At 46.6% G+C, this 12,659-nt stretch overlaps 1 protein-coding gene across 28 annotated transcripts in view; it reads left to right on the top strand.

Moving 5' to 3' along the window:
* Nucleotides 1-96: 96 nt before the first annotated feature.
* Nucleotides 97-12,659, top strand: part of LOC110500731 (uncharacterized) — a 37,052-nt gene continuing 24,489 nt past the window's right edge. For 10 of the 28 annotated variants that reach the window (XR_016490144.1, XR_016490147.1, XR_016490143.1 and 7 more), the window contains exons 1-12: nucleotides 128-197; nucleotides 4,601-4,866; nucleotides 5,342-5,562; nucleotides 5,671-5,729; nucleotides 5,916-6,086; nucleotides 6,808-6,940; nucleotides 8,630-8,727; nucleotides 9,012-9,144; nucleotides 10,097-10,216; nucleotides 11,462-11,587; nucleotides 11,809-11,913; nucleotides 12,130-12,318. Coding sequence is in view for 20 of the 28 variants with exons in the window: in XM_090213675.1 (XP_090069801.1) it covers nucleotides 5,368-5,562; nucleotides 5,671-5,729; nucleotides 5,916-6,086; nucleotides 6,808-6,940; nucleotides 8,630-8,727; nucleotides 9,012-9,144; nucleotides 10,097-10,216; nucleotides 11,462-11,587; nucleotides 11,809-11,913; nucleotides 12,130-12,318 (1,329 nt within the window). In the remaining 8 variants the exon portion in view is untranslated. Of the gene's footprint in view, nucleotides 198-4,600; nucleotides 4,867-5,341; nucleotides 5,563-5,670; nucleotides 5,730-5,915; nucleotides 6,087-6,807; nucleotides 6,941-8,629; nucleotides 8,728-9,011; nucleotides 9,145-10,096; nucleotides 10,217-11,461; nucleotides 11,588-11,808; nucleotides 11,914-12,129; nucleotides 12,319-12,659 lie in introns of all 28 variants that reach the window. The other 18 variants (XR_016490149.1, XR_016490150.1, XM_090213669.1 and 15 more) reach the window with 3 other exon arrangements.

Here is a 12,659-nt window from a genome sequence, read left to right as displayed (position 1 = left end):
TACATATATTTATATATATATTATTTAGTTATTATTTATAGTCTAAGCCGTGGCCTCCCGAATGCCACAGTGATCTAACACTTCGAACCCACCGATAGCGTCATTGCGCAAAATGTTTTTGCATCACCGGGATATGTATGCAAAAGATCAACATTCACCCTCTGCTACCATTTCTGTCAAGCCGTCTACTCATACAGGTAGACACATACTTTCGATAAATCCAATTTATGCACCCCACCGAACGAACTGCAAGGCAAACGCAGCGATTCATTGGGAATTAATGTATTTCTGGTGTACCAAAATACAATGATGCTGTCGGTGTGTTCGAAGCATAAGGCACTGCATCACTGTGTTAGCTGTGCCACTTGAGATCCTGGTTCGAGTCCAGGCTCTGTGGCAGCCGGCCTCGACCGGGAGACCCATAGGGCGGAGTAGAATTGGCCCAGCGTCAGGGTTTGGCCAGCAGGGATGTTCTTGTCCCATCGCGCACGTACAGATTTGTTCGGCTGGCTTCCGGGTTAAGCGAGCAGTGTGTCAAGAAGCAGTGTGGCTTGGCTGGGTTGTGTTTCGGAGGACGCATGGCTCTCGACCTTTGCCTCTCCCCCATATGGGAGTTGCAGCGATGGAACAAGACTGGAAAGGGAGAAAAAATGTTTTTTTAAAAACCAAGAGTCTAAACCGTAGTGGGGGGCGGGGGGGGGTTCTAAGCTGACATGTGGAATTGTTATAAAATGGTCATACCATAGGCAATTTTGATATTTCATTTGGAATTGTAGGACCCCTTTAGTTTAGGTATAAAACAAATTATACAGTACCAGTCAAAAGACACACCTACCAATTCCAGGGTTTGTCTTTATTTTCTACATTCTTGAATAATAGTGAAGACATCAAAACTATGAAATAACACATATGAAATCATGTAAACTCAGCAAAAAAAAGAAAACGTCCTCTCACTGTCAGCTGCGTTTATTTTCAGCAAACTTAACATGTGTAAATATTTGTATGAACATAACAAGATTCAATATCTGAGACATAAACTGAACAAGTTCCACAGATATGTGACTAACAGAAATGGAATAATGTGTCCCTGAACAAACGGGGGGTCAAAATCAAAAGTAACAGTCAGTATCTGCTGTGGCCACCAGCTGCATTGAGTACTGCAGTGCATCTCCTCCTCATGGACTGCACCAGATTTTCCAGTTCTTGCTGTGAGATATTACCCCACTCTTCCACCAAGGTACCTGCAAGTTCCCGGACATTTCTGGTGGGAATGGCCCTAGCCCTCACCCTCCGATCCAACAGGTCCCAGACATTTCTGGTGGGAATGGCCCTAGCCCTCACCCTCTGATCCAACAGGTCTCAGACGTGCTCAATGGGATTGAGATCCAGGCTCTTCGCTGGCCATGGCAGAACACTGACATTCCTGTCTTGCAGGAAATCACGCACAGAACGAGCAGTATGGCTGGTGGCATTGCCGTGCTGGAGGGTCATGTCAGGATGAGCCTGCAGGAAGGGTACCACATGAGGGAGGAAGATGTCTTCCCTGTAACGCACAGTGTTGAGATTGCCTGCAATGACAACAAGCTCAGTCCGATGATGCTGTGACACACCGCCCCAGACCATGACGGACCCTCCACCTCCAAATCGATCCCACTCCAGAGTACAGGCCTCAGTGTAACGCTCATTCCTTCCACGATAAATGCGAATCCGACCATCACCCCTGGTGAGAGACAAAACCGCGACTCGTCAGTGAAGAGCACTTTTTGCCAGTCCTGTCTGGTCCAGCGACGGTGGGTTTGTGCCCATAGGCGACGTTGTTGCCAGTGATGTCTGGTGAGGACCTGCCTTACAACAGGCCTACAAGCCCTCAGTCCAGCCTCTCTCAGCCTATTGTGGACAGTCTGAGCACTGATTGAGGGATTGTGCGTTCCTGGTGTAACTTGGGCTGTTCTTGTTGCCATCCTACCTGTCCCGCAGGTGTGATGTTCGGATCCTTTGCCAGTGTTGTTACATGCAGCCTGCCACTGTGAGGATGATCAGCTGTCCATCCTGTCTCCCTGTAGCGCTGTCTTAGGCGTCTCACAGTACGGACATTGCCCTGGCCACATCTGCAGTCCTCATGCCTCCTTGCAGCATGCTTAAGCCACATTCACGCAGATGAGCAGTGTTTTTTCAGTCAGTAGAAAGGCCTCTTTAGTGTCCTAAGTTTTCATAACTGTAACCTTAATTGCCTACCGTCTGTCAGCTGTTAGTGTCTTAACAACCGTTCCTCAGGTGCATGTTCATTAATTGTTTATGGTTCATAGAACAAGCATGGGAAACCCTTTACAATGAAGATCTGTGAAGTTATTTGGATTTTTACTAATTATCTTTGAAAGACAGGGTCCTGAAAAAGTATCCACCCTTTTGCCTTGATGACAGCTTTGCACACTATTGGCATTCTCTCAACCAGCTTTAAGCTTTAGGAACAGCTCAAATAAGCAAAGAGAAACAACAGTCCATCGTTACTTTAAGACATGAAGGTCAGTCAGTCCGGAAAATTTCAAGAACCAAAATAAATGCTTCAGACATAAGAAACAGACACATCTCAACATCAACTGTTCAGAGGAGACTGCATGAATCAGGCCTTCATGGTCGAATTGACGCAAAGAAACCACTACTAATGGACACCATTAAGAAGAAGAGACTTGCTTGGGCCAAGAAACACGAGCAATGGACATTAGACCGGTGGAAATCTATCGTCGATGAGTCCAAATTTGAGATTTTTGGTTCCAACCGCCGTGTCTTTGTGAGACGCAGAGTAGGTGAACGGATGAGCTCCACATGTGTGGTTCCCACCGTGAAGCATGGAGGAGGAGGTGTGATGGTGCTTTGCTGGTGACACTGTCTGTGATTTATTTGGTATTTAAGGCACACTTAACCAGCATGGCTACCACAGCATTCTGCAGCGATACGCCTTCCCATATGGTTTGCACTTAGTGGGACTATCATTTGTTTTCAACAGGACAATGACCCACACACCTCCAGGCTGTGTAAGGGCTATTTGACCAATAAGTGTGATGGAGTGCTGCATCAGATGACCTGGCCTCCACAATCACCTGACCTCAACCCAATTGAGATGGTTTGGGATGAGTTGGACCGCAGAGTGAAGGAAAAGCAGCCAACAAGTGCTCAGCATATGTGGGAACTCCTTCAAGAAGACTGTTGGAAGAGCATTCCAGGTAAAGCAGGTTGAGAGAATACCAAGAGTGTACAAAGCTGTCATCAAGGCACAGGTGGCTACTTTGAAGAATCTCAACAAAAAAACATATTTAGATTTGTTTAACACTTTTTTTGGTTACTACATTATTCCATATGTGTTATTTCATAGTTTTGATGTCTTCACTTTTATTCTACAATGTAGAAATGTAGAAATAGTTTGTCCAAAACTTTTGACTGATACTTTATAAATAAATGATTAGATAAATATTGAATTTGGCCTTTACTACTGTGTGTGTGTGTGTGTGTGTGTGTGTGTGTGTGTGTGTGTGTGTGTGTGTGTGTGAGACCAGATCTTCACCCAATTGAACACTTTTGGGAGATACTGGAGAGGTGCCAGCGTTTTCCCACCATCAACAAAACACCAAATTATGGATTTTTTTTCATAGAATGGTGTCGTACCCTTCTGATTGAGTTCCAGTGCCACGCCCTGACCTTAGTATTCTTTGTTTTCTTTATTATTTTGGTTAGGTCAGGGTGTGACATGGGTGATGTATGTGTTTTTTACCCTGTCTAGGTGTTTTGTATGTCTGTTGGTGTTTAGGAGTCTAGGTGTTATGTATGTCTATGGTTGCCTAGATTGGTTCTCAATTAGAGGCAGCTGTTTATCGTTGTCTCTGATTGGGAACCATATTTAGGCAGCCATTTTTCCTTGGGTATTTCGTGGGTTATTGTCTATGGTTAGTTGCCTGTGTCTGCACTTGTTTATATATATAGCGTCACGTTTGTTTAAATGTTATACGTTAATTAATAGAATGTATTCACATCACGCTGCGCCTTGGTCTCCTCCATTCAACGAACGTGACATCCAGACACTTGTAGAGTCTATGTCAATGAGCATTGAAGCTGTTCTGGCGGCTCGTTGTTCTGGAGGCTCGTCGTTCATTAAGACACTTTATGCTGGTGTTTCCTTTATTTTGGCAGGTACCTACCTGTATGTTATGATCTCAGTGGCCTGCAGTATTTCTCACTGTCCTGTTGAGACAGCGCAAATAACAGTGTGTTATAATATACAGCTCTTTGTCAAGTCATTAATCTCACACCCGTCATGTCCCATACCAACACACAAACACAACTTCCCTTATTAAATCGTGTGCATACCATCGTCTTTATTCACATCTATACAATAGGCCTACTTATTCCAATGACGTTAAAGATCGAGACTAATGCTACATACCCGAATACGTCAATCTTACTGTAATGTTTTGACAATGATTACTTTACCATAAACATGAAACACAAATATGTATTTCACGATGCTCGGTTGCAATGTGTGGGTGAATCAATTAGTAAATGTACTGTTTTTTTTTTTTATATATTTTTTTTAAATCGGTCTTGATAGGCTCCACAGAGTGGAACTCCTGTCATCTCATCATGTCAACAAACAGTAGACAGGCTGCCGAAGCAGTGATGTCACGGGGAGACAATGTAGCCAAGCGCCAGGATTGGACTTCAGCTCACCCGCGAGTCCCTCTGTATGTAGGTAACCATGACTACCGTCTGCCAAAGGCTGCACTCTCAACAGCTCCCTGGCTCCCGCAATCAGGGGCGGCTGAAAGACAACAGCAGGGACAGAGCTATTGAACAAGAGAGGGCTTGAACAGCAAGGTAAGAGGCAGCTTTTCATATGGTATACTTAGTCACTAAAGATTATGTTTTTTTGGTTATGGGCAGTATATTTTAAAAACGTTTATTTAACCATTCTAAAATATGAGTTACTTCTTTGGGTGCTTAACAGTAGGCCACATGTGAACTGTATGCAGATGGAATACATTTACTCAGTGTACAGAAGGTTAATTCACACAGAAAACATTTGATTTTCCTTGTAAAGATATATATATTTTTTCTTCAAATTCTATTTGACTGCAACACAAACACAAGGCATTTGGAGTCCAGTCACAACGGTGTTATAATTAGCCACACTGCATTGTTAAAGATTGGGTGTGAACTCAGAGCAGAACAAACAAACACTGGAAAAGTCAAACACATTTTCCATGAATAGTGGTAATAATAGCAGACTACGAACTGCCACTAACATGAGACTCGATCAATCCTTGTCCCCTTTTTCCAACCCTCTGACCAGGGCCTGTGGATACAGTGTGTGCCCGGATGGACTTGGCCCAGCTATGGGGGGGTGATGACCGCGGCCTCTCCCACGTGGAAGGCAGCGACGACTGGGGTGATGAGTTAGGAGGACTGGGTGTTATACCCTTCAGTCATTCCTTCATCCCTCTCAGAGACTCTAGTCCACTCGTCCTCACCGATCTGGACATGTGGGACAGCAGGTCTCACTTTAAATCTCAGGTAAGGAACGATTTGTGATTTATGTAGGTGACTTATGATTTGTGTTATGAATGAATTATTTAGATCATGGTGAGGCGATTTTTTTTGAGTGATGTTTTGTTCTGTTAGTCCTTAGCGTGGAGTATGGCATGTAGGACTGGAGGGTTCCTCTCCAAAATGAGCACCGGGTGAGAGCAGAAGTTTTATTTGTAACCTTAAAGACATAATGTTAGTTTTTTTTTTATGTACTTCTATTCAAGGCTGCACCTTGACTCTAGGTTGGTTTGAGCACTGCCTTTCACCTTTACAAAGGTAGGTTTACTCAAGCCGCTTGTATAATTTCATATTGATGACATCCGTTTCATGTGTCCTAGCACCTCCGCTAATGGCAGAGACAGTGGCTTCAGCAGACAGAGTGACCCAGGGCTGGGTAAAAGAAGATGGCAGTCGATGTCTCGCCTGGCCCCCGAGGGCGCCCCCCGGTCCCTCTCCCCTGTCTCCCCAGGGGTTGAGCTGAGAGCAGCCCTGGAAGAGAGTGGCTTTAGGTATGAGCCTTTATAATGCCTTATAGCAAGGTACTTAGAGAGACATAATATATTATAACCCTTTATAATACCTTATTAGATAGACATAACCTGCTGTATTATAAGCCTTATAACAAGGCATTATAAATATCATGGATAAATAGAAGGTATTTATGTTATCTTATTATAAGGTACTACTTAGGGTGACATAGAATGTTACAAAGCCTTATAATAAGGTACTACTTAGGGTGACATAGAATGTTACAAAGCCTTATAATAAGGTACTACTTAGGGTGACATAGAATGTTACAAAGCCGTATAATAAGGTACTACTTAGGGTGACATAGAATGTTACAAAGCCTTATAATAAGGTACTACTTAGGGTGACATAGAATGTTACAAAGCCGTATAATAAGGTACTACTTAGGGTGACATAGAATGTTACAAAGCCTTATAATAAGGTACTACTTAGGGTGACATAGAATGTTACAAAGCCGTATAATAAGGTACTACTTAGGGTGACAAAGAATGTTACAAAGCCTTATAATAAGGTACTACTTAGGGTGACATAGAATGTTACAAAGCCTTATAATAAGGTACTACTTAGGGTGACATAGAATGTTACAAAGCCTGATAATAAGGTACTACTTAGGGTGACATAGAAAGTTACAAAGCCTTATAATAAGGTATTATAAAGTCTCGTAGACACGTATAAACCTGTAATAAATCATTGTATCTGCAGGCGAGCAGAGCTGGTGCAGAGGCTGCGGGAGGCCCATGGACGTCTGGACAGCCAGACAGACCTGCTGAAGAACAGAGACTCACAGCCGCAGCAGAGCAGTAGTACTGCACAGCTGCTGGAGATGAAGCACAAGGTAAGTGAGAAAGATCTCTGGACTTTAAAAAAAGAGATATTCTGCCCGTTTAATGAATCAGAAGGTCTACGATCTCTGTGTACACTCTGAACTTAGAAACTATCTGGCTTTAATGAATCAGAAAGTCTACGATCTCTGTGTACACCCTGAACTGGTCTTTAATGGTCATAATGTAGTCTTAACTTCGACCCAGGACAGCCAGAGTCTCAAGGTTTCTTCCTTCTTGGAAGTTTTTCAACACCATTGTACCTGCACTTGTCTGGTCTTTGGGGTTCAGGTCAGGCTGTGTCTGGTCTTTGGGGTTCAGGTCAGGCTGTGTCTGGTCTTTGGGGTTCAGGTCAGGCTGTGTCTGGTCTTTGGGGTTCAGGTCAGGCTGTGTCTGGTCTTTGGGGTTCAGGCCAGGCCTTGTCTGGTCTTTGGGGTTCAGGTCAGGGTTTGTCTGGTCTTTGGGGTTCAGGTCAGGCTGTGTCTGGTCTTTGGGGTTCAGGTCAGGCTGTGTCTGGTCTTTGGGGTTCAGGCCAGGCCTTGTCTGGTCTTTGGGGTTCAGGCCAGGCCTTGTCTGGTCTTTGGGGTTCAGGTCAGGCTGTGTCTGGTCTTTGGGGTTCAGGTCAGGCTGTGTCTGGTCTTTGGGGTTCAGGCCAGGCCTTGTCTGGTCTTTGGGGTTCAGGTCAGGCTGTGTCTGGTATTTGGGGTTCAGGTCAGGCTGTGTCTGGTCTTTGGGGTTCAGGCCAGGCTTTGTCTGGTCTTTGGGGTTCAGGCCAGGCCTTGTCTGGTCTTTGGGGTTCAGGTCAGGCTTTGTCTGGTCTTTGGGGTTCAGGCCAGGCCTTGTCTGGTCTTTGGGGTTCAGGTCAGGCTTTGTCTGGTCTTTGGGGTTCAGGTCAGGCTTTGTCTGGTCTTTGGGGTTCAGGTCAGGCTTTGTCTGGTCTTTGGGGTTCAGGTCAGGCTGTGTCTGGTCTTTGGGGTTCAGGCCAGGCCTTGTCTGGTCTTTGGGGTTCAGGTCAGGCTTTGTCTGGTCTTTGGGGTTCAGGTCAGGCTTTGTCTGGTCTTTGGGGTTCAGGCCAGGCCTTGTCTGGTCTTTGGGGTTCAGGTCAGGCTTTGTCTGGTCTTTGGGGTTCAGGTCAGGTTTTGTCTGGTCTTTGGGGTTCAGGTCAGGCTTTGTCTGGTCTTTGGGGTTCAGGTCAGGCTGTGTCTGGCCTTTGGGGTTCAGGTCAGGCTTTGTCTGGTCTTTGGGGTTCAGGTCAGGCTGTGTCTGGTCTTTGGGGTTCAGGTCAGGCTTTGTCTGGTCTTTGGGGTTCAGGTCAGGCTTTGTCTGGTCTTTGGGGTTCAGGTCAGGCTTTGTCTGGTCTTTGGGGTTCAGGTCAGGCTGTGTCTGGTCTTTGGGGTTCAGGTCAGGCCTTGTCTGGTCTTTGGGGTTCAGGTCAGGCTTTGTCTGGTCTTTGGGGTTCAGGTCAGGCTTTGTCTGGTTTTTTTTGCGGTCTAGGCCAGGTTTTGTCTGGTCTTTGGGGTCTAGGTCAGTCCTTGTCTGGTCTTTGGGGTGTAAACCAGGTTTTGACTGGTCTTTGGGGTCTAGGACAGGTTTTGTCTGGTCTTTAGGGTGTAGGACAGGTTTTGTCTGGTCTTTGGGGCTCAGGCCAGGTTTTGTCTGGTCTTTGGGGTTCAGGCTCACCCCTCAACCCGTTTGTCCTACTGCAGCTGGCAGATGCAGTGAGTGCTCTTGAGCAGGAGAAGGAGGCAGCTGAGTTGAGCCGGTTTGAGGAAAGTCGACATCGAGGAGAACTGCAAGACAAGTGAGTACAATGACTAAGCCACTAAGAATGGCATTCATGACATTGAATGAGTTCATGCCATTCCCAAATCCCAGTGGAGATGAACAGGACAGCTATTCACCATGCAGGGGCCATTTCCATTTCAATTCAGTCATTTCAGAAACATATATATAATTTAACTTCCTGAATGGACTGAATTGAAATTAAATTGACCCCAACCCTGGTATTCACCTCAGTTTTCAAACCTGATATAAAGAACTCCCAAAAGAGACGTCAGTAAATTCCATTTATATGTACATCTGAAGGGTTCTCCAACTGGAGATGGACATGTTGAAGATGAGATCAAACCTGAGTGTTATCAAACCTGCGGCCCCAAGAACTAACAACAACCCACTCAGCAGGACCTCACCTGTTACACAACAAGACTTGTTCAGAGAGGTACACTGTTTAAACCTCATTGGACAAAACTCTTTGGTCCCAGGTCTGTTTGTGCAACTCCTCTGATTGTTGTCATAACGACCATAAGAGTTGATGCAGCACAAACAGATCTGGGACCAGGTGACTTGTGGATAATCCTGTTTAGAGTAAAACCCCACTTTAAGCAGCACTAAATCCATATGGAGGATTTTACAGTGTGTCTGTGTGTCTTTGTGTCCGTCTGTCTGTGTGTCTGTGTGTCTGTGTGTCTGTGTGTCTGTGTGTCTCTGCGTCTCTGTGTCTGTGTGTCTGTGTGTCTGTGTGTCTGTGTGTCTCTGCGTCTCTGTGTCTGTGTGTCTGTGTGTCCGTGTGTCTGTGTGTCCATGTGTCTGTGTGTCCATGTGTCCGTGTGTCTGTGTGTCCATGTGTCCGTGTGTCCATGTGTCCGTGTGTCTGTGTGTCCATGTGTCTGTGTGTCTGTGTGTCCATGTGTCTGTGTGTCCATGTGTCTGTGTGTCCGTGTGTCTGTGTGTCCATGTGTCCGTGTGTCCATGTGTCTGTGTGTCCTTGTGTCTGTGTGTCCATGTGTCTGTGTGTCCTTGTGTCTGTGTGTCCATGTGTCTGTGTGTCCATGTGTCTGTGTGTCCATGTGTCTGTGTGTCCATGTGTCTGTGTGTCCATGTGTCTGTGTGTCCATGTGTCTGTGTGTCCATGTGTCTGTGTGTCCATGTGTCCGTGTGTCTGTGTGTCCATGTGTCCATGTGTCTGTGTGTCTGTGTGTCCATGTGTCTGTGTGTCCATGTGTCCGTGTGTCCGTGTGTCCATGTGTCCGTGTGTCCATGTGTCTGTGTGTCCTTGTGTCTGTGTGTCCATGTGTCTGTGTGTCCTTGTGTCTGTGTGTCCATGTGTCCGTGTGTCCGTGTATCCTTGTGTTCGTGTGTCCGTGTGTCCTTGTGTCTGTGTGTCCATGCAGGAAAAGCACAAAGCAGAGAGAGAGCTGTCCAGACTGAGAGAGGCCCTCAGAGAGGCCGAGGAGAGAGCAGAGGCCCTGGAGACAGAGAGAGACCTTCTGCAACTACACACCTCTAAAGAGGTTAGTCCAACAACTAGCCTCGTCTAATGTTGTTTCTGTCCCAAAGGACACCCTGTTCCCTGTCGTGTCCACAACCTTTGACCAAGGATTAAAGGCCCTAGTCTGTCTGTGTAGTTTTGCCAACTCCTGTGTTCATTGTTAACATTTTATTTTATTTTAAATGTAACCTTTATTTAACTAGGCAAGTCAGTTAAGAACAAATTCTCATTTACAATGACGACCTACCGGGGAACAGTGGGATAACTGCCTTGTTCAGTGGGTAGAACGACATATTTTTACCTTGTCAGCTTGGTCGATTCGATCCAGCAACCTTTCGGTTACTGTCCCCAACGGTCTAATGAACAGGCAGCTTTTAAATCATTGATGTACAACAGGAGAAAAAGGGGTCAGAGAACACTTCCTTGTGGTACTCCACAGTTTAAACAGACTCTTCTATACATATTCATCTTAGTATCTTTCCCACTCTGTGTCTCCAGCCTCATTCTCCCCCTACCTCCCACTCTGTCTCCCCAGCCCTGTTCTCTCCCTACCTCCCACTCTGTGTCTCCAGCCCTGTTCTCTCCCTACCTCCCACTCTGTCCCCCCAGCCATGTTCTCTCCCTTACCTCCCACTCTGTCTCCCCAGCCCTGTTCTCTCCCTACCTCCCACTCTGTCTCCCCAGCCCTGTTCTCTCCCTACCTCCCACTCTGTCTCCCCAGCCCTGTTCTCTCCCTACCTCCCATTCTGTGTCTCCAGCCCCGTTCTCTCCCTACCTCCCACTCTGTCTCCCCAGCCCTGTTCTCTCCCTACCTCCCACTCTGTCTCCCCAGCCCCGTTCTCTCCCTACCTCCCACTCTGTGTCCCCAGCCCCGTTCTCTCCCTACCTCCCACTCTGTGTCTCCAGCCCTGTTCTCTCCCTACCTCCCACACTCTCTCCAGCCCCGTTCTCTCCCTACCTCCCACTCTGTCTCCAGCCCTGTTCTCTCCCTACCTCCCACTCTGTGTCCCCAGCCCTGTTCTCTCCCTACCTCCCACTCTGTGTCTCCAGCCCTCTTCTCTCCCTACCTCCCACTCTGTCTCCCCAGCCCTGTTCTCTCCCTACCTCCCACTCTGTGTCTCCAGCCCTGTTCTCTCCCTACCTCCCACTCTGTGTCTCCAGCCCTGTTCTCTCCCTACCTCCCACTCTGTCTCCAAGGCTACAAAACACACGCTGAAGCACTTTTCACCGACCTTTCTCTCCCTACCTCCCGCTCTGTTTTGTCCAGGCTCAGAGGACCGTGTTGAACCAGACAGAGGAAGTGAACCAGAGACTGGGTCGGGCCTTGCAGACCCACAGTGAGCTGCAGGACCAGCTGAGTGAGGCACGCAGTAAGCTGGGCCAGGCCACTCTGGTGAGTGGCAGGGTTGGGATCAATTCCATTTCATTTCAGGAAACCTTTGTTCATCACTCAAAGGGACAGACAGCATGAACTCTAGTCCTGGACTAGAAAAAACATAGTCAATGGACGTTCTTTTTAATCCAGAGGACTGCGCTTAATCAGTGTTTGGGAAACCAACCCAAAGTCCTCTTTCACTTCACCGACGGGTCCTAACCACCCTCTCTGTCGAGCAGGAGGGGGACCTTCTGACCTCCAAGGTGTTGCGGCTGGAGGACAGTGTGGAGGACCTGAAGATCAAGCTGACCGCGGCCATGTCTGACAAGGACCGCTTACTGCAGGTCTCCGTCCATCCTCTGTCTACTAGCTAAACACTGTGGCCCCAATCCTAACTTCACATCCATGCATGATGAGTTATCGTGCAAATATTCCATTAACATCCAAAGTGTGATCATCGAGATAAGGGCATCTCGAGTATAACGATGCACAGATCCAAAAGTATTTGTGCATAGATGCTTTGTCTTGATGAACACCTGCGTATGTTCTGTCATGTACAGGAGAAGGCAGACCTGCACCAGCATGCTCAGGATCTGGAGCTGCAGTTGGAGAGGGCCCAGAGAGGCAGGGAAGGCTACACGGACCAGGTGTGTGAGCTCAGCAACCAGCTGGCTGAGGCCAAGGCTCACACCAACAGGCAGGGGCAGGACACTGTGCAGATGAAACAGGAACTTCTGACTGTGACAGAGGTGTGAAGTTTGAAAGAACTTGGTTTGGTTATGGACTGTGACGTAGCAGGTTTAAAAAATTCTGGGAATAAAAAATAAAAAAGGGGAAACTTTCTATTAAAACATTTCTGAAACGTTCCGTATATATTTACCAGAACAATGGACCCTAAAAGGTGAAACTTTATATTAATTATATTAATTATTTAAATATAAATTATTTTTAATTATATTAAACCCTATTTCTGGTCCCAGTGCTGTACCTGTTGGTTCCACTTGTTGAGCTGAATGGTTCTGTACTCTGTGACTGAATTTTCTTCCTTGCTTAAGTGTTCCGTATCCCGTCTGAATGTTTAACCACCATC

The sequence above is a fragment of the Oncorhynchus mykiss genome, chromosome 2 (genome assembly GCF_057628025.1).
Source record: "Oncorhynchus mykiss isolate SJ-2025 chromosome 2, ASM5762802v1, whole genome shotgun sequence".
Taxonomy (NCBI): domain Eukaryota; kingdom Metazoa; phylum Chordata; class Actinopteri; order Salmoniformes; family Salmonidae; genus Oncorhynchus; species Oncorhynchus mykiss.
Note: the sequence above shows the minus strand (reverse complement) of the source record. Positions and strands in the feature narration are given on the sequence as shown.